The 21,589-nt window shown below is 33.4% G+C and overlaps 1 protein-coding gene across 1 annotated transcript in view; it reads left to right on the top strand.

The window, feature by feature from the left end:
- Positions 1 to 276: 276 nt before the first annotated feature.
- The window catches only part of LOC146146286 (transmembrane channel-like protein 7), a 29,791-nt gene continuing 8,478 nt past the window's right edge, over positions 277 to 21,589 (top strand). The window contains exons 1-20 of the mRNA XM_083389506.1: positions 277 to 416; positions 664 to 741; positions 1,040 to 1,132; positions 3,859 to 4,080; positions 4,901 to 4,961; positions 5,548 to 5,629; positions 6,951 to 7,047; positions 9,903 to 10,063; positions 11,012 to 11,160; positions 11,676 to 11,823; positions 12,254 to 12,421; positions 13,255 to 13,406; positions 14,389 to 14,511; positions 14,892 to 14,901; positions 16,136 to 16,239; positions 16,586 to 16,681; positions 18,233 to 18,308; positions 19,285 to 19,415; positions 20,223 to 20,393; positions 21,058 to 21,262. Coding sequence (XP_083245632.1) covers positions 308 to 416; positions 664 to 741; positions 1,040 to 1,132; positions 3,859 to 4,080; positions 4,901 to 4,961; positions 5,548 to 5,629; positions 6,951 to 7,047; positions 9,903 to 10,063; positions 11,012 to 11,160; positions 11,676 to 11,823; positions 12,254 to 12,421; positions 13,255 to 13,406; positions 14,389 to 14,511; positions 14,892 to 14,901; positions 16,136 to 16,239; positions 16,586 to 16,681; positions 18,233 to 18,308; positions 19,285 to 19,415; positions 20,223 to 20,393; positions 21,058 to 21,262 — 2,436 coding nt within the window. The 5' untranslated portion in view covers positions 277 to 307. The remainder of the gene's footprint in view (positions 417 to 663; positions 742 to 1,039; positions 1,133 to 3,858; positions 4,081 to 4,900; positions 4,962 to 5,547; positions 5,630 to 6,950; positions 7,048 to 9,902; positions 10,064 to 11,011; positions 11,161 to 11,675; positions 11,824 to 12,253; positions 12,422 to 13,254; positions 13,407 to 14,388; positions 14,512 to 14,891; positions 14,902 to 16,135; positions 16,240 to 16,585; positions 16,682 to 18,232; positions 18,309 to 19,284; positions 19,416 to 20,222; positions 20,394 to 21,057; positions 21,263 to 21,589) is intronic.

Genomic DNA, 21,589 nt, shown 5'->3' with positions numbered 1-21,589 from the left:
AATTTTATATCAAAACTGATACATATAACACAGTAGATATTCATGTATTAAACGGAACCATAGTAGTTTAATGCGAATTCATCGAAATCACAAACTTGTCGTTAATAGAGTAAGAATAAAAATGTTCCATGCTTGCTGGGCATGCTCAGAATGAATTTATATACTGTAAAAAAATGTAAAACTTGATAAAGTTATCTTCCAGTCCCAGGTTTAAATATGGTAACTTATTGTTATTGGCTTGTATCAGTTTATTTTTTTCTATTTGCAGTTAAGACTTTATTTTTTGGCTGTTTTACATTTTTTCACCATGGCCTATGAGGCCACCGCGGATACTGAAGCATATGAGGCTTTGGAGAATTTGGACGAAGAGTTATCAAATTATTCTGGTGGGAGTAGTTCATTAGGTGAAGGAAATGGTAAGTTTAGATCAGTACTTCTTGACCTTTTTATATGTCACAGTCTTTTTGGTATTGCCTTTATACCCACTTATATTAGAAAAATAATTTACCGCTGTCCAATTAATGTAACAGGCAAAACAACCAACTGTTAATTGCAAAAACGCTGCATCTTTTTCACTAACACTGCTCCTGGTCTAAGAAATTGGATCAAAATATGTTTTTTATCTCATAAAATAAAACAAAATAATTTCTTTTCTTTTTTCAGAAAACCCTTCGTATCAACAGCCGCCTTTTATGAGAAACCAATTCTCCTTGTCTGATGAACATGCATACAACACTATTGGTGAAAACTTAAGACACAATTGTATACATTCTATTAAGAGACTGATTATGGCATCATAATATGTCTGAACAGTCTAGACTAGAGAATATTTACAAGTGTATGGATAATCATTTTATTAGGTTTCATTGTACGCATTTTTTTGTAATTTTTTTACCCTTAGAGTTCTACAAAAGTTGTTTTTGATTTTGAAATAAGAGTTCTTTGTGATATCAGTAAAAATTTAATTTTCACTTTCTTTGCAAAAAAACACTCATATGAATTGTAGGTAACCGTGATATTACTTTCTTATATTTTGCAGACGATACATTGATGCCCCAGCGAATGCGAACTGCAAAGGAGGTTTCAGCAGGCATTGAGGACATTTTGATGGAAATGCCAAGTCGGACCATCAGTAAGTAGGATTCAACAGTATAAACATATAGAGATGACCGTTACTACTTGTTTTAAACTGATACTAATGCTCGATTTTTTATGTTTTTGCCACTGGATACCCAATACCAATTTTCTTTTATATATCCAAAATATGTTCAAAATTTAAACTAATAAAAAATTAAATCCAAATACCATTCCAGTTTATCTAATTGTATTAATTAATTTTTTATTGTACATGATAACTTGGCATGATAGAAAACATGAAAAAATATTGGTAAAAAGCAAAATATTGGCTGCTAAAGAGATATATCGGTCTATCTCTCTAACATATATATATACATTTATTTGTAACATATTTGAATTATGTTGCGCCCCCGCCGCGACCTGCGCACTGGGGCCTGGCCCCTAACCCCATACAGTTGCCCGGCGGGACGCAACCTCGCAAGTTCTTGTTGTTTGCAAAGGTTTCTGGTCAGATGTGCTACCTGTCATAACCACAACTAAAATTCCAATCAAAAGTATATTGTTACAACAAATTAAAACGTTATCAAATGGCATTAGTGAACGTTATTTTCAAGTTAATGTGAGACAGACAGCCACCGCCTATTGCAGCGACTGTTGGCTAAAACTTCGCAAAAGACTTCTCTAGAGAAAAGCTCAAAGCCGCTAAGAAACGACATGTATATAGCCAATACGTAGGAAGAAAAAGAACACGAATGTTACGTCATATTTGGCCAATAAGACTGGCCGGCACTCTGAAAACATGGCTAGGCATTACAGCAGCTATTTTAAGGCCAATTTGCAGCGGGAGTCAGACGCCAGCGAAACAAGTGGCTTGTTTTGCAGAACGTGAGAAAACCGCCCGCAAGACTGACAGTTATAGATTACAAGATTAAAGGTTACATGTCAAGTTTGAAACGAGGCGAACTGAAGCAGGAAAACTCAGGAATTTTACACACAACAATACAGAAAACTTTGCATCATCAAATATGATATTATGTAACTGAAGAACATATTTGGCAAATGAAAGCTGAAACGCGTAATCTAAAACCCTATTTATCACATCGTAAAATCACTTAATGAACTCTAAGATTTGGCTTAAGGCAATTAATTAATTTGGGTGTTTAAGTGTTGATAAACACTTAACAATTATCTGTAGAGTTTTACTAATGTTTAACTTTGGTGAATGGAAAGAAATTTTAGGAGACCACTACTTATTTTATAACACCGTGTAAATAAATATATAAAATAGTTTTGATGGACCGTTGGACAACTTTGAGAGATCATTTCACTCCTTTAGAGCACCATAAACAAACAATGCACTTGTGTTAGTATATTTGTAACGAGGATTTGCCACTGAGAATTTGCACTGGATCTGTTGATAACGCATATGTATTAAATAAATATTTCAGGTCATGACTTCAAATATTGTTCTGTAGAATCTACAGACTTTTTGTTTCTGTTTGCCAATGTGTTTCTTGCAATAAAATCCTTGACAGTCAAGAGATATTGAATAAATCATGCGATTGTTATTTAGCAGGTCGGGTACTTTATATGGCACCATTGACATCATCTAGGACAGGGTTTCTCAACCGTGGCCCTCGGCCCCCCTGGGGGGCCACGGAGCGGTCATTGGGGGGCCACGGGCATAACTCTCCAGCTAGATATTGCAAAAACCAAAGTTTCCCTATTTTCAAAATTTACCAGTTGACTTGATTTTGTGTTTTTATTATGACTGCAAACCTTTCTTGTAACGGTTTGTAACACATTTTTCTGACACCTGCTTTGACTAGTAAGTATGGATGTTTAAAGTAGAATATTGAATCCTTTTTATTCGTTTTATCGTGAAAAGTTACGCCTCATTGGTCGTTCGCGAGTGGCAAGTTTGATTAGAGACCTATCGCTGTGGCGAAACAATTGCTGTGCTGCTTTATACGTAACCATGCAGTTCGGCGTCAGCGTTTTTTCGAGCGGCCAATTATAACTTGGCGATACCCTTGGCCTAATCCAGGGGTCGGCAACCTACGCCCACGGGCCGCCAATGAAAATTATCTGTCTCGCTGCCTCTTTGACAAACTAGACACAAGTCCATTTCAAATACTTTTTGACTATTTGAACCACCTAAGTGCGAAAAAGTTCCGCGCTTCGCGCGAATCATCTTTGTACATTTGGGTATTTTACGTTTGGATGCTGTCTTTTGAACTAGATCAACACTTCTTTACCGTTGCGTCGCGGAAGGCTGCCAAATGCGTCGCGGACATGGCTGTATTTGTTATTAACGTGAAGAAGTAAAACAAAAGAAAAGACTTTATTCATAATGCTTGGTATTTTTATAAGCAGGGCGGCCACCAGGGTCGAGAGCCTTTCAAAGGGGGCCACGAAGCATAAAAGGTTGAGAACCACTGATCTAGGAGTATATCTTTTTAAAGCGAAAAATTCTTCTTTTGGTGGTTTATTCCATTAAAGAAAAAAAACTATGCTAGTATTACTTGTAGGGTTGTTAATATGCACACAATTATTTGAAATATATAAAGAAAGAAGAATATGGTTGTACATCTTTATCAAGTCACATAAAGCATCTTACCCATATCAAAATAAACAAAATTGTGCAACTTTAAAAATAATTGTTTAAAAATAGCGAGAAAAAAAACAGAAAATATGCCAAACTTAAAGCTAAAAAAGAAATCCCTAAAAATATTTTTTTATTTTTTTTTTATTTAATTTTTTATATCATTTTTATCTCAGGTCGTCAAGTAGGAAAGAAGGCCAAGGAACGAATGGCCGCTGCGCCCACTGTCGGTCAAGGTTCTAGGCCAGCTGCATTTCCCCATCATAGTTACTCGAGAAAGTACAAGTACACAAGCACGTATCGTCGCAAAAGCCGCAAAGCGTCACAAGCAGAGATTATACAAGAAGAGGAAAATATTGCGGAGGATATCTACACGGAAATAAGAGACAACTATGGAGGTATGTTTCATATAGTTCAGGGGTTCTCAACCTTGTTGTATCCGTGGCAAAATCCCGTACATGTGAACTGTTGTTATGCTGACTTTCATTTTACAATATATTTGTGTTACATCACAATGGAAATGTTATGTCACACTCAATGCGATTTACAACATAGTACAATGTGATTTTATCACTTACCAAGATTGTGTTTAGGCATGTATCCCAGCGTTAGTTAATTTAATGTAGGTATGTTTAGAAGTTTTTGTAGATCCCTGAAAATGCTTTGCGGACCCATCGGGGTCCATGGACCCCCGGTTGAGAACCACTGATCTAGTTTATTTGTGTTTTAAGTTCGAAACCAGAGTTTTCTCTAATTTTATTTCTCATGTTTGCAGATGCCAAAAATTTGCACTTAACACTGTGCATAGTGTCCAAAGGATGCCATTTAAAAACCAAACTTAAACTTTGTTGAAATAAACACACTGAAGGTTTTTATTTAAATTCTCGCAAAATAGTGATGTTTTGGCTCCATATGGCGACTTAGCATCCTAAACAAAAATATCATTTTCTTGGGGGAACAATATTCTAAACTTTGCCTTATGGCTGTTTTCATTATTAGCTTGAGTTGTTTTGTTTAAAACTTTGAGTCTATTTTACTATTTTAATTAATTTTTGTTGTTAGTTTAATATTATTATCTTTTTAAATATTGGGTTAAACTTGGTAAAGACTGCCTATTTCATTATTCACATTGTATATTCTTTCTATGGAGATGTTTTTGCTGTCCTGCTTTACCTGTGTGACCCTGTCTGATGTTCATAGTAATGTGTGTTTTTACAGAGGTGGATAATTCCGAGGTGAAGGAATTTGCGGTCAACATGAGCATTAAAAAACAAATAAGGTTGGTTTGTTATGCACTTAAATCACATACTTGAGTCTAGTATGTTTTGTTTATATGTTGCTTGCTCAAACAGTTTTTTGTTAACCAACATGTTGTATTAAAACACCTAAATATATGTTATGCCAACTATAATTAGATACTGAACACGTCATTTTTTTTACAATAAAGGGTGACAGAAAGTAAAACAGTACTTGGTTCATACTGATTTACATAAAATAAATCAAAATATAAGTGCTAATAACAGGTTGATTTTTCCATTTACTTTAACCAAAATAACAATAGCCTAGTAGGAAATAAATGTAATGTATGTGTGATTGTTAAGTTAGTGTTTTAATAGATCAATAGTAAACCAATTAAACTATTTGTCATGGTGTTGACTATAGCGTTAACGTCTTCAAAACCGTACGTATTTTCTTTGATAACTCTTTAAATGCCTTTTTAATATATTTCATAAAAAGTGTGCCAACACTGGAAGTACATGACTTGTTAGAAGACTGATTTAACATGTCTCACTTGTGTGGCGTAGATCCGTTGTATGTTTTGCTGTAAATAACAACTAATCGGTACACTTGTGTGTTTGATTCAGAAACCGAGCAATGAAAAACAGAGAAAAACAAAAAAGCAAAAACGTAGGATGGTTCCAACTGTGGAAATACAACATGTCGATGGTTTGTATTTAAACTAAAGCCGTTGTTGTCTATTTGTTTTCTTCAAACATCTTGTTTTACATTTGGTTGTTTGGTCTTTAATTTTTAGATTTTGGTTTAAATAAAACGCAAAATCTTTATTAAATAAGCCATTTCAGACATAACATGTTAATGGTATATATTTATCCTTCTATTAAAGTCAGTGTTATCATATTTTTTTCTTAATGCAATAATAAAAAACATTCTCTTTGAATTGTCATATACAAATCATGCTTTAAATTTGGCCATTTTGTTACTTTTTTTAACACTTTTGCCTTTTATTTAAATGAAATGTCACTTTTGTTTCAAAAAAGCTGTTTTCCTTAGGGTATGTATTTTTCTGAAAGTTTTACTGACCTATGTTACTTAGGTTTAACTGACCTATGTTTAAAAAAAACTAAAAAAAAAACTCAGAACTCATGGTAATTTCATGGAAATTTCTTGAACAACAACTAAGACTGCATGTTATAGATGAGATAACCTGTAGAGTGAAAGTACCTTATTATGATAACCTACTATAAAGTTTTAGGTTAATTTTGATATAACTTAAACTGGTTTCTCTTTAAAACAACATGTGCATGCCTTCATTGATTTCCCACTCGTATTTGTTTGTACAAGACCAGTAGTTCAAACAGTTCGTCGAATCAATGTTATGCGCAGCGCCATTGGTCATAAAACCCTGGCATTACTTCACCTACCCTCCAATTTTTGAAGTACCCACTCCTGTCATATTACTGATGACAAATAACGCCCCTACGTATGTTGGCATATTATGTGATTCACCTCTATGAGGTAGTGACTAAAACCTTTTGTTGTTGGATGCCAATACTTGGAACTGGCTTTATATGCAATCACTGAGTTTGTATTATTTCTAACTTTATGACCTGAAAGAATATATACTGAACTCGCCCCAAAATATGAAAAAGCACCACAAAGCCTTTTTTTGAAATTTCTGCCCTCATCTAATATTCTGAAAAAAAAAGTACTTTTATCTATTCAACTAGTTTATCTAATTGAAATACATAATATCTTCTAAATTTATTTGTTATATATTAAGGTAATGAAATTAACTCTAATAACAAAACAAACAACATCTAAATGACCAAATTTTAAAGTTTGTCGAAATGAGGGTTTCAGCTGAAATAATAGATAAAACTGTACTATTTAATAAAAGATGCACATATATGTGTATATATGTTTAATAACAACTGTCTAGCCCTTCTGAAGCTGCTTTTCGACCAACGATTATGGCTTAGTCTGCAATGGCTTTCGGTGTACTAAAACTGTACCATTTATCGTTTAGAAATGGCGTCACACAAAAGATCGAGTGAAAAGAGGGGCTGGTTCTACGAAACTATGGGATCATCATCTTAAGCAAGTAGAAGGAAATTTCGGCTCAGGTAAGATTATATGTTTTACAGATATCCACCTCAAAAGTTTGTGTATAAGTGAGTGTAACCTAGATATAGCCATTTGGATACAGGTTCGATTCCTTTGGTATTTTTTAACACAGTTTAGTTACGTAAAGGAAAAATGCAATTTTTATATTATATTTTAAAAAATGAGTGTCGCATAAACCAGGGCATTTTCCCAAACTTTTGCTCCCATTTGCCCCTGGAGCCTATAAAGACAAACTTATCGCCTTGTTTAAATGCTGATCTTAAATTGTTTTGTAAGTAGCTTTAAGTTATACATCCAAAAAATGTGTAAAATCTCTTAAGTGAAGTAGATTTCTAGGCAATCTTGCTACTTTGTTTGAAAGGGATGTCTTCGTTAAAACCATATAACTAGCATGTACTAATATCAATAGATCTAACCATATAAAACTATTTTAGTCGGCAACCAAATAAAACTACAACCCAGTTATAGGTGGCAACCCACAGGTTAAGAAACACTGTTTTAAAGTATCACCTACCAAAACCAAAGGCTCATTAAACCCTTGTACAGTGATAAATTGTGGCATGAAAAATACTCAGAACTTAGTATTTCACAACTGTTACATACAAATAAATAAAAGTATGACCTTTATCTGTTTGCTGTGATGTTAAAAGTTTTAGTCATTGTTATATGTGTGTTTTAAAGGACATGGTACACATTATATGAGTTCAATGGCCCCTCTTGATTTTAATGGAAACTGTTTGTGTCTGCTTTGCGATAACTATTCAAATCAGCTGATACAAACTTGTACTCTCACGAAATATTTGTATGTTGTGTTATTACCATTTTGAGTTATTTAAAGCTGGCAAACTAGATTCAAAAGGGGTTCTAGTTTATGTATGCCCTAGTTTTGCATATACAGGTTTTTTTTCTTTATTTGGCCTTTGTGACCAATAATAAGTTTGAAAATACCTTAACTATTTCATCTAAGTTAGTAAAAATACCCATAGTTGCTAAAATTATTGTTTTAAAACTCTCTTTGCTCAGGTGTAGCGTTTTTATTACCCACATACTAATATTTAATCAATAGTTACCTGGTTAAATATTCACCCTTTTACTAGTTGAATAAAATGAAGATTGTAGCCAGAAAAGTTTTTTGTTGTTTACTGATTGTTTTGACTGCCATAAAAACATTATTGGTCTTCCTCAATATTTGAGATCAGATAACTTTTTTTATGTTTATAAAAAAATAAACAATAAATGTTTGAAGTTTTAGTAGTTTTGTAACCAACTAAGCCTGGCAGGATTTCATTACACTTTAGGTATTTCAGTATAAATGTTCGGCTATTTGTAATTAACTGACATGTGAAACTTTAATCCAAAATTAAAGATACGTTTAACCTAAATTAAATAAAACCTGATATTTCAAAATTGACTTTACCAAGAACATTTTGTTTTATGTTTACCAAAATACAGAAACAATACAGAAAAGCTCTGTAATCTATTTTTGTCACATTATTTAAATACCAAAGCTTAAACTTTTTTAAAGAATACTTAAAGCATGTATCTACCATTATTGGATTAAAACTAATCAAATTTGGAAGCTTGACCATGACATTTTTTTCTAATTAGACTGTAACTTGGGGCAATGCATAAAATAATTGATTATTAAATTATTAATTGCCTAATTAACAGCATTTTTATAAGGTTCAACTTTATCAAAACTATTTAATTTGAAAGATCTAGAAAAATGTTTTTCCAAAAAAAAAACTCCAAAACTGTTGTTTATGAAAAATGCTATGAAGTCACTGTACGTCATTGTTAGGAGAATTCAGACGTTTTACAAGCCTTATGTTTGCCAACATAGCCTGGTTAGCTGTCTGTCCACTTTGTGCTGTGGGTTCGTCCGTTTGTGTTTTTGTATAAGTTTTATAAAATTTAAATTAGAGAGAAAGGCAACGTGTCACTCTAGGTAGGTGTATCTAACTGGCAAATTTAGAAACAAAAATATTTACAAATAAGCAGAAAATTGTAGGTTTTTTTTCTTTAACCATGATTGTTGCACCACATAAAAACATTACCTTAAATCATCACACAAACAAAAATTAAAATTGTATTTTTTTTTAATTTGGAACATCCTGGCCTCTTATAGAAGTAGTAGTTACCTGTTGTGGCACAGGTTTTTTAAAACTTCCTGTTTACTGTTAAACCCTCTCAACAAATGTTTCCATTTGTGTAGACTAGGGTCGGGAAGTTATAAGGCAAGTAGTGAAGTTAAGAAACCTACTCTTTTCGGTTGAAATCCTGCTCAAATACGAGACTGAAATTAAATCTAAATATATTAAGGAGAGGGCAGAGCATTTCACCAATTGATTAGAACAGGACTCATTATATACCAATTGACAAAACACTAGTAATGATAGATAATGATTTTTTAATGTTGTTGACATTAGTCATCTTTAATTGTGAGATAATTGATAAGCAATTTTGTTTAGACAACACCTCAATACATTAAATAGCAATTGAAAAAACACTAGTATTGATAATGATATTTCAATGTTGTTTTAATGTTGCCATTATTCATCTTTAATCGTAAGATAATTTGGTATGTGATCTTGTTCAAACAACACCTTAAATAAAGCTTAACACTGTTGTTTTATATAGCCTTTTTGTTTGTAATACTTTGCAAATTATTCACGTTTTATAGAACTTCAATCAATGACTGTGATGACAGGAAAATTAAAACCTTCAATAAAATCATTTCTTTTTAAATATGTTTTTAACAACTTTCTAATCGTTGTTTTTATTTTAACATTTTTCTCATTTACAATTTTTTTTTTCTGTGATTCATGATTTAGTTTTTTTTTTGTTGTTGCAGGTGTAGCATCCTACTTCACGTTTTTGAGGGGTCTGTTTTTGATTTCTATCCCTTCGTTTGTCCTAAACTTTGCCTTTATCACCCTGCCCCAGGCTTTAGAGCCCCAAGGTCGAACAAACCCGAATGTGACATTCACGGGGGAAGAGATTTTAACTGGTGCTGTAAGTTGACATTCTAACATTTAAAAATAGAGTTAGCTCCACCAGGCAACATATCAATAGATAGAAATCGCTCTTCTGGTTTAATCGATGTATAAACCGACGTTTCGGCAGCAGATACCAGTTATAATGAACTGTCTTTTGTAATAGTGCGGTTCCCAGTCAACTGTAAAATTCTAGACTGGGAACCGCACTATTACAAAAGACGGTTCATTGAATCATTCCGGATTGACAAATCTCCTAACACCATGAACAAAAGGATTCTTGGTATCCGGCAATCTACTCGTTGTAGCTATACGCAATAGCTGATAAACGCGCGTTGTCCGACGGCGCAGTTCTGCACTGGATGACTCCGGCGCGTCACAGCTTATCGCACACTTCAGCGACGTCTAGAATTATTTATTTTAATCTACGTTTTTTCAATTTTTCACTTCTCAGTATATAAGATTGCTAACGCACTCTCGTTTTAATTATTAACCCTGATGAGGTCAGCTGGTATCTGCTGCCGAAACGTCGGTTTATACTTCGTTTACACCAGAAGAGCGACTTCTATCTATTCTAACATTTAGTGCTAAACAATGTTTTTCGAAAAAAGCTTTTCGAAAAACGGCTGCAAAACATTTTTTTAACAAAATATTTTACAAAAGTTCTGATTAATAGCAAAACGGTCAATACTTTATGGGAAAATAACAAATAAAACTGTAAGAAAAGTTTTCTGGTAGTCGCTAGTTTTTAGCAAACTGTCATTAGTGTATTTACCAGTATTTCAGTAAAATTGTCATAAGTTTCAATTTTTTTTACATTTGATATAATGAATTACAATGACCCTTTGCCTGGATGAAACACAGTCCAAAAAGTGGTGTAAATGTTGCTTCTAACATTACTGTTATAATTATAATTTGTAACTTTTAAGGCCACCTTAAGGAATTAGTTTCATGTTTTGACTTGCAGAACTGGCTCAACGAAACCCTTATGTACTATGGCTACTATAAAAACGGCACCATTGAGAAAATACCTGGTTCGAAGTACGACATGCCTCTCGCCTACCTGCTGGCCACTGCAGGATATTTTGTGCTCTGCTTAATCCTGCTTGTCAGATCGTGAGTTTCTTCTAATGTTAGCTTTTTGCCATGCTTTTAGCAGCCTAGGTTTTTTATTACTATAGTTTACCTTCAAAGTAATAAACTATCTATGTCTGTTTTTTTACATACCTTTTTACATAGTTAAAATAAATTGTTTTGCAACTTTTTAGTCTGTCTATTTTTTTAGGAAATTACCAAAATATTTCAAAAGATACAATTTACAGTGAAGTTAAATAGCAGATTACGTTTCAAGACATAGTTCTTTTATGTTTGATTTTGTTTCACGATTTAACAATTTATTTAAACCTTATTCAGATGACCGTAGAACATAATTTCAACTTCCGTATATAATTAAAATATATAGCACTATTTTTTATCAATAGCACCATTCTTATTAAATACCTTAAAATAAGTGTTGTTTTGTTCGTGAGCTTACTCTTAAATAGTTTTAAATTTGCGAATCTTAAAGTTTAAGTGTTTTTAAGAACGATAAATCTTTTTTATCTGATAAAGCTTGGCTTTATGTTGAGCAGAACGGCTCAAAACTTCAGGCGCAGTTACATTGACGGACATGAGGATCGCAGCAACTTTATCGGCAAAGTATTTTGCTCGTGGAACTACGGAATAATGTCCGAGGCAGCTGCGAAATTGCAGCATCAAACCATAACCACAGAATTGAAGGTATGTGTAGATTTTTGGAAAAGTTAATGAATGATTTTACATGCTTGATTTTTGCACTGATGATGGCATGAGTTATTGCTGAAACGTCGGTAAATTGCGAAATGTCGATTTTATCGAACATTATGGCTTTGATAATTTTAATGAATGACTTATAGCATGAAAACTTTTCATTGTTTTTTCCTAAATGCCTTTATTATTGTAGTAACAATCTTTAGTAAATAGTTGACATTTTTTTTTCTCACTACTTACCAAAATATTTTTACAAATCAAAAAACAGCTCGTCTGGCAAATGTAATTCTTTACCAACGTTTCGGCAAACTATGCAAGCCGCCTTCATCAGGGTGAATGACACTGAAACATTGGTCAAGAATTAAAATTTGACAAATTTTGGCTAAAGTAGAAAATATTATAGTACAACTTGTATTTTTAGGAAATCTTGGCAGAACGGCAGCGCGGTGACAGTAAGAGACGCTCTTTTGTCAGGAAGTTCGGGTTGTTTTTGCTTCGCATCGTGACTTGGTCAATTTGCTTTTTGCTCATCGGAGGGAGCATGGTGCTCGTGTTTTACTTCAACAAAATATTCTTGGGCACCATCAAGGTAGGTTTATTTTGCAGAAATGTACCAACTTGCCAACGATAAAGGTGGTTTATAGGTTTAAATGCAGAACTAAAACCGAAATTATTATAACAACATCAACGTAGGACTAAAACACTGAACAAGTCTAAAATACAACTAAAAAATACGGAATGCAGCTTAATTTGATATCAAGTACGTCATTATTTTAGTCAGAAAGGCAATTTTACCAAAATGAAAGATGCTGATATAATACTAAATTAATTTATGATATTTCAATCATGAATAACTAAACCTATTAAAAACTGTAGGTAACTAATCCTGTTAAAGTTAAAGTTTGGCTTAAAATCGTAAAAAAAAATACCTTTGAATATATTAATTCCAATAATTTGCATGATTTAGCATAGTAATGACGTCATTTTTTATATCAGTTCATAATGTAATACTTTATGTCAAAAATAACTATTTAAATGTCAAATGTTGGACATACCTAATCCCTACTATACCACTTAAATTCAGAAATTCGCTCCGATGCAATATTATCGGACATAATTATTCTGGACAATGCCAGAAAGGGTTTCCCTGAAGTCTACCCACTTCTTCACGAAGTATAAGCAGTATAAAATTTGTTACAAAAAAATACCATTGGAGGTAGATTTGCTGCGTTAGATTAAAAACAATATAATGCTCAAATTTATTTGGTGGCTAATTGTTAGCAATACCGTCCTATTTTTGAACACTTAGATACGATATTGAGGGTCATTTCTAACCTAGGCAATGCCATAAAGGCTTTTTCTGAAGTCTACCCACTTCTTAACGTAATATAAGGAGATTAATAATATTGGTTGTTATTTCAGTCGTCCTTAGTTGGGGTTAAAGTGCTTCCTGAGATCATGCTTGCCCTTATTGTGTCAACAATCAACTTTGTCCTGCCCATTGTCATCAACGCGATCACGCTATTCGAAAAGTACAAGTACCCGAGGCACCAGCTGTACGTAGCTGTCTTCAGGTCAGTGAAAAAACACGTTTTTGGCCTTAAAGCTTCTACCAATAACACCATTATGGAGAAAAAACGTGACCTATTTTTGCACTTTGCATGGGAATCAAATTTTTTTACAATGTTTTATTTGCATTGTATGAGTTTTATTTTCGTAGGTTAATTAAATAGTTTATTTTTAATTTTGTCAAAATTTATTTTCTTTACCTGTGTAGAAATAATTTCCACCTTTATTTATATACTGTTCGGCCTGCTTTGCAATTAATTTATGGGTTTTCTGTAGTATCTTTTCTGTTTTCGGCATGTACTGTTGCATTTTCATTGGGCTTTAATCATTTCGTTGAACATCTAACCTTAAAACTCTTTTTTACTAGCATGAAATTATTGTCCTATTCTATAAATATAGAGTCTTAATTTATTGTAATACTTTATAAGCTTTGCCTGTGTGTCATATTTATCTATTGAAATTTACTAATGTTTTAATTTTTATTGAATTAGCAGCAATGCAACACCAGTAGTTGAATCATATAAAGGGAAAGCTAACGTATAAATGAGGTGGATGCAGTTTGCTAAAACATCAGTCTTTTTGACCTACTATTGAGTAACTTGTTATGCATAAGATCTCCTGCGAGATTGTTGTTGTAATAGCAAACATGTATACACCATGTTGGGGTTTTCAGATAATCTAAATCAGAGTTCATCTAACTTCGACCTGTGGCATTTTTTAATTAAACCAAAATACGATTTTTGATAGTTTAATTAATTAAAATTCCAGCGAATTTAAAGAAATCATTTTTTTTAATTGTAAACCATTGCTCAATATTTTTTTTTTAATAATTTAATTCCATAAGGTTCGACACAAAATTTTTTTGTTGCATTGCTTTAAAATTTGATGTTTTTGTGATTGTAGTTTATACTAACATTTCTAATTTTAATAAAACTATATTACTATTCTCCCTAGTAGATGCTTTTAGTGCTGTTTTGCCTTGTGTAGAAACTTTGTGTTAAAAATGGGCCTCCTTGCTGTGATTTGTGCTTTCTGGACCGCTGGTGATTTGCTCTATGACTCTCCTAGTACAAACAACACCAATGTGAGTATTTCTAACAATCTTTGTCAGTAGCCGTATTTGTCTTATTCTTAACCTGGAGATCCGGTGGAATTCTTTAACCACAAATTGTATGAACATCATGACAAGCTTTCTTTCTCACAACCGTGCTTAGACTTTTTAAAGAGTTGAAGTCGATTTCTATTTCGGTTATGCAAAAGTTTGTCGAGATATTATTACGATTTGTCGTTAAAGTTTGCCACTTTATGCTTTAACAAGTCATTAAAAATAACTGAAGTCCCAGTCAGGTCATTCGGGGTTGAAAATTTGCACTCGCCCTCTCGATAATACGAGTGCTTCATACGTTTAACAACAAACTAATCACTGTAACAATACTATTAAAATGCACAGTATTAGACCAAAATTTTATTAAAAGAAAAAACATTTATAGAAATATTCTGGTGTTGTGTAACACGTTATTTAGTAGTATGTAAGCGTGCTCGTAGAGTTTTAACAGTTTAGTGCAGTGGTTCCCAACCTTTTTAACACTACTGTCCCCCTTTGGCTCCATAATATTTTATATCGCCCCCCTCATTTTGCTTTACAGTAAAGTATTATATTAATCCTTGTCTAAGATAATATTGTCTGCACTTTCGTTTCGATGAGCTGTCAGTCATATTTTAGGTTGTCTAACATACATTCATCATATAAATTTACATGAGCATGTGTATAAATTGAACTAAATTAATGACGTCAGGTGCCTATTAAAAAAGTAAGGCATGTAGGTAACAGGACATAATTTACATACAACAATAATTGCGTTAAGGTTAAAAATACTTGTGCAAACTACTTTTCTATCTGACGATTCAACATATTGCTTCATAATGAATTTCAGTTTTGTCGTTAGCTTTAATACTTATTCTAGTTCGTATTTGTTAACCTTTTAAAGTCCGGGCGCACCTGGCGAGCGAGGCGAGCGCGAATTTTTAGGGGTATACCGGCATTTCTTTTAAATTTCTTGCTAGTATTTATTACATTGCCGAAAATTTTTTATGTGAACTTTTTATAAAATATTGCGAAAAGTAACTTTGTGTAGCGCCCCCTTATGTGTGTTCAGCGCCCCCAAAGAATAAGAACCAAAACGCCCCCTTGTAACTTGCCAACGCCCACAAGGGGGCGGTACCGCCCACGTTGGGAACCTCTGGTTTAGTGTATTATGTTGATTGGGTTGGTACCTAACTTTGCTTTTGGTTGCAGTGTAATAACATGTAAGTTTGTCTTTAAGCTCAATATACCGATAAGACCAATTATTATTGACTGTCCTACTTTTACGATGTGTATCCAACGACAGAAAGTCGCATTTCATTTAACTTCAGTTAGAAAGGACAACAATACAGAAAAGTTCATCTGAAGTGGTTTTGCGCCCTGTTCACAACATTACACCATATTTGGAGTTAATTAGATATTAAAAAAATAAATATTTTCTTAAAAAAAATTGAAACACACTCTTCTGTAAAATGGCACAGTCAAAACAGAGACACCGATCTACTTGCAAGACTAAAATAGTAATTTGGGGTTAAATCTCAGCATAAAAGGCCACACAGCATCGTTTCGCTTTTCTGTAAACAGTGGCCGAGTCATAACACGACTATGTTGTCTAACCTTTTTCTAACTTTTCGTGCTTCTATGTTGTAGCTTTGCTGGGAAACGGAACTTGGTCAGGAAGTTTACCGTCTTGTCATCATCGATCTTCTGGTATCAATCGTTTTCGCGACTTTCTGCGCCGAGTTTCTGAGAAAGTAAGCCGCACCTGATTTGCATTTTTTATATTCGATTTTACTGATTTGTCTTTGTTAGTTTCACATATTTTTTTAGTTATAGAAAAAAAGTGTCTTTAGTTGTCAACCTAAGTGTTAACATCATTTCTTGTGATTTTTAACGTAATTTGTACCTAATCGTTAAATGCAGTTGCCACAGTTATCCCCAAAAAATATTATTACTTAAACAAAATGAATAAAAAAGGCAATATTTTTGTAATTAATTATTTCTTACAAAAAAAGTCTTGTCACAAAAAATGTACAGTACCGCTGCCTTTTTCTCCGCTATTAAAACTAGTTGTTTTTATAAATATCTGTTATTCTGCAGAATCCTTGCCAAGTACTTCTATACTTCGATGAGCTTGCCTGAGTTCTCAATCGTCAACAACGTTATGGACCTTATCTACGGACAAACACTTTGCTGGTAATTTACGGACTCAAACTCGCCCAAATGGCCACCTAATGTCCTAACTAAAAATTTATTTTGTCAAAACACGTTTTTTAGATGGCAATGAATATATGTATTTCACTATGGTATTTTTTTGGCATACATCAAACTGCCGGCCGACCACTTCAAAAAAAATAAGTTCCTCCCTGGTCTAACTGTTGCACTGAATATGTGAATAATGGAAATCACCTTAACCCTTGCAAGATAAATGTCGACCTTAATTCCTGATCAGTAACAGAAGAATACTCTTAGCATGGGTCAGACACAATAAACAGATCTTATAAACAGATCTTAATAAACAGATCTTATAAACAGATCTTATAAACAGATCTTATAAACAGATCTTAATAAACAGATCTTATAAACAGATCTTATAAACAGATCTTATAAACAGATCTTAATAAACAGATCTTATAAACAGATCTTATAAACAGATCTTATAAACAGATCTTAATAAACAGATCTTATAAACAGATCTTATAAACAGATCTTATAAACAGATCTTAATAAACAGATCTTATAAACAGATCTTATAAACAGATCTTAATAAACAGATCTTATAAACAGATCTTATAAACAGATCTTATAAACAGATCTTAATAAACAGATCTTAATAAACAGATCTTAATAAACAGATCTTAATAAACAGATCTTAATAAACAGATCTTATAAACAGATCTTAATAAACAGATCTTATAAACAGATCTTAATAAACAGATCTTATAAACAGATCTTATAAACAGATCTTATAAACAGATCTTAATAAACAGATCTTATAAACAGATCTTATAAACAGATCTTAATAAACAGATCTTATAAACAGATCTTATAAACAGATCTTAATAAACAGATCTTAATAAACAGATCTATTTTGCTGGTCTAACTGATCCGTTAGAATTAAGACACTAATGATGCACTTATGGAAGAGCAAAATTCTTAGCATTAAGTTTTGTACTCCGCTTGATGTAAGTTACTTGGTTGTAAATAAATATATTCAGCTAAGTCCAGACCTTTTAATGGATAAATATGTATCCCATACAACCTAGCATGAAGCCATTTCGATGCGGGAATTTGGTTTTACCAACAGTATTTCTTGTTTTTTATCGTATAAAGTTTCTTACGTATGTTTTTTACGGGATACAAAACTTTAAAGGTGAACATTTTAGCATTAAGACGAAGCGAAAGAGACATGATTTATTTTTTGTGCTACTTAATGCCTAACGTTTATCTGCAAATATTTTTATTTCAACGGTCCACCGTAAAAACTTAAAACAATCACAAAAATGTGATACACTGTCGTGTAATTAATTTCTGTCTAAATCAAAATAGTTGTGCAATTTAACGAAATGAACCAGGTTTATAACGCAAAACAGCCTTCGTGGAAATGAACCTGAAGTGTCTATGTAGAATCGTGCTTGTTTGAAAACAGGACATGCAATATTGTTTTGGCGAGATGACGCTGTGTTGTATTTGGCATCCTTGGTTATTTTCAACATACAAACCTGTTTTTTTGTGTTTGTTTGACAGGATCGGAGTTTTCTTCAGTCCACTTCTGGCACTTATCGTCATGTTCAAATACTTTCTCATGTTTTACATCAAGAAGGTAATTCCATCTTAATGTTAAGGTTTCTTGTTCGCTTACCTAAGCAATGTAATTCTTAATTTAGTCGACAAATAGAGAGATATTCGAAGGAAACATTCTGTGTTCGACAATTGTCTCTATAAATCGATTTTCTTGGCGTATATTGAGTTTTCGTGTTTAAAATTATATTTTACTTTTATGTGAGATATTACTTCACGTGATTAACATAGAATCAGACCAAGACTAACATACATAGTTTATTCAAAAGATGCACGTGCGAATATAACAACCTGATAAAACGTTTTAATATTTTAGTTTACTAAAATAACCTCGGCGTAAGAATAACACAAATGAAATTTATTGGCCACTGGAAAGTATGGCAAGTGCCCCGCAAGTTTTTTTTAACAAACCCTACATGCACCGAAAAAAAATTCTATAACCTCGACGTATGAGTAACACAAACAGACGCTTACCACAAACTGTAAATATGATAACTTAAAACTTTATAGATTTAATTTGCAGCGACTACCGTTGCATTATATCTATATATATATATTTACTTACATCTATATATATTTTTACTTTACTGCCCTTGAATTGCACTTATGGACTCCGAATGTGTATGTTCTATTAACACAGTGTATGACTACCATTGTGTCATCTTATAGTTGCAACTATGGACATTTCTAACATACGGTCACGAGCTGCTCATATTGATGTGTGGGCGACAGACATTACAGTGATTGTTTGTTTAGGCGGTTATATTTAATACTGTATCATCATACAACCGTTTTAACCTTATAGTTGTTTTAATCGGTATTTGGCTGTTCTGATCAGTTTTTTTGAGAACCAATTTTGTTGCGCCTTTCATCCTTGTTAGATTGCAATTTGTAAACGCAATCTTGGTGATCAACAAAGCGAAAAACGCCCTGGAATTTTGAAAGTGTTCTGTTGTGAGTAGCTGGATTTTTACTCGTTTTAACACAACCACTTGTAGATTAGCGTGATGCAGAACTGCCAGCCTCCCACGAAGAGATGGCGCGCCTCACAGACGAGGACTCTCTTCAACTTCCTGCTACTCTTAAGCTTCCTCTTCTCTGCAATGTTCCTCTCCGTAGTCGTCTTCAGGTAATAGTTCGACCTGTTGTTATGATGTACTGTGCACGGTGTACCTCATTTAATGGAATTGGGCTAAGTCGACAATTTTTTTTCAAAAAAATAGAAATTGTTTTGCAGTCTTTAGGTTAGGATCTGACCCGTTATTGTAATGTACTGTGCACAGTGTTATTTATTTAGGTCGAGTTGGCTAAGTCGACAATTTCCTCAAAGTAGCATTTTTTTTGCAGCTAGCGTATGACCCAATATTATTAAAATGTACTGTGCACGGTGTAGCTCATTTAATCGACTTGGTCTAAGTCGACAATTTACTTAAAGAAGCGATTTTTGCAGTCTTTAGGTTAGGATCACAAACATTATCGTGTTATTCGAAAGGGTGATCTACCAGCAACTTTTTACTTTTTACCAGTTTATTTGCGACTGTCCGCAGTAACTCGCTTCATTCGGCTTGTGAAAATTAAGTTACCTTTTTTGCAGGGACTTGACTTTTACAGCGTAATTCCAATAATTTGATTTTCGCAAAAACAACAAATAAAAAAAATACAAAAAATTTAAAAAAAAACGACACCAGAATGGTTAGATCAAGTGTACACATACGTGTACAACCGTTTTAGGCCCCCTTCAATATAAAGTTTTAGACCCCTTTCAACACAAAGTTGTTAGTACTAACAGTGTGCAGCAAGCAATGTTATCATAGTTGTAAATCTTTTTTCGTGTGTAAATCTTATATTTTTATCGTTACTTGTGCCGTGTTTCATTACAATACGCTAACTTGTTAAATGGTGTCTTTGTGTAAAAAAACATCATATTTCATTTTAGGCTATCGCCGTCCACCACTTGTGGCCCCTACAGGAATCTCGTGTTCACTTATGACGTCATAGTGAACGAGTTCGATCGCTTGGCGCAGGATTTCTCGTCGAACTGGTTTGCTGTGATCATGAACATTCTGGTCAGCGTGTGGTTTCTATACGCGCTGGTCACCGGACTTTTGTAAGTGCTTGATATAGTATTTGTTGTTTTTAATATAATAAAGTGAATATCACATGTTTATAAGTCCGCGCGAAATGTGTGTAACTGATTGTGATTACTCAATGCAGTAGAGTACTGGAGAAGGATTTTTTGTTGTTGCTAAAATGTGACTAAAAACCTGAATAAAACGTAGAAACGCAGGTTTAATGAAATAGATGATGTTGGTTTAATGTTTAACATAAAGGATTTGTTGAGAAAAACAGCGAAATTTATATTCATTCGCCAGAAAAAGCAAATTATTTTTTTTCAAAGTTGCATGAATCGAACATTAGGTATGTTTACAAATCCTAGCTTGGCGAACGAAATTAAAATCATGTAAGACAGAATTGAAATTCTGCGAATCAAAAAAAAACTAAAAATCATGTGCGATGCACAAAATCCGTATTTTATTGGATAAATAAGACATAATAAGTCCTGCAATACCAAAATAATTCTATTTTCGAATCCACAAAATTAAAAATAATTTATCAATAATCATGTCAGAAGGTTGGCATCGTAGAGCAAGGCCCAATAATACAGCAATTCTATTTTCGAAATCCGCAAAATGCGACCGACAATTTAAAAAACGTAAAAAAAAGAATTTGACAATTGTTATTTTAATATACCCGAAAATCTTGTACTTCAGAGTTGGAATCGTTCTAGCGAAAAGCAAGGCTCGTGGTTACCAGGATTTTTCCCGGACCCTTCGCGAACAAATCAAGTTAGAAGGAAAAGACAAGGCCCTGCTACTACAGTGGCTGCAGAATGCATCTAATCAAGTGAACCACCTCGACAGTAATGGCCACCCTGGCTCATCTGGCCGACCTGGGCCACGGTCTGGCGGTGGAAAGGTACGTTTTTAGTTTAAATGGCGTATTTTGAAAAGCACTTGGTTCACAAATGTCCGGTTTATTCACATAATGATCATAAGTTCCTTGTTCCGTGTAATTCCTCTACTTAACCTCCGCCTTTTACCCAGATCATGTGGCCCGTAAATTTCTCTGATCCACAAACTCCTTAATCTATCAAATTCCGTATTTTATCCGAAGCACGTGGTCTGTGAATTCATCTAATCCACATAGCTTCTTATTCCACCAAATTCCGTCTTTTACTCGCAGCATGTGGTCCATATAATTCCTTATTCCACCAAATTATTTCGTTTAGCCGCAGCATGTGGT

This window comes from Ascidiella aspersa, chromosome 5 (assembly GCF_963924565.1).
Source record: "Ascidiella aspersa chromosome 5, kaAscAspe10.2, whole genome shotgun sequence".
Classification (NCBI taxonomy): Eukaryota; Metazoa; Chordata; class Ascidiacea; order Phlebobranchia; family Ascidiidae; genus Ascidiella; species Ascidiella aspersa.
The sequence above is the reverse complement of the archived record's forward strand: the minus strand, read 5'-3'. Positions and strand labels throughout refer to the sequence as shown.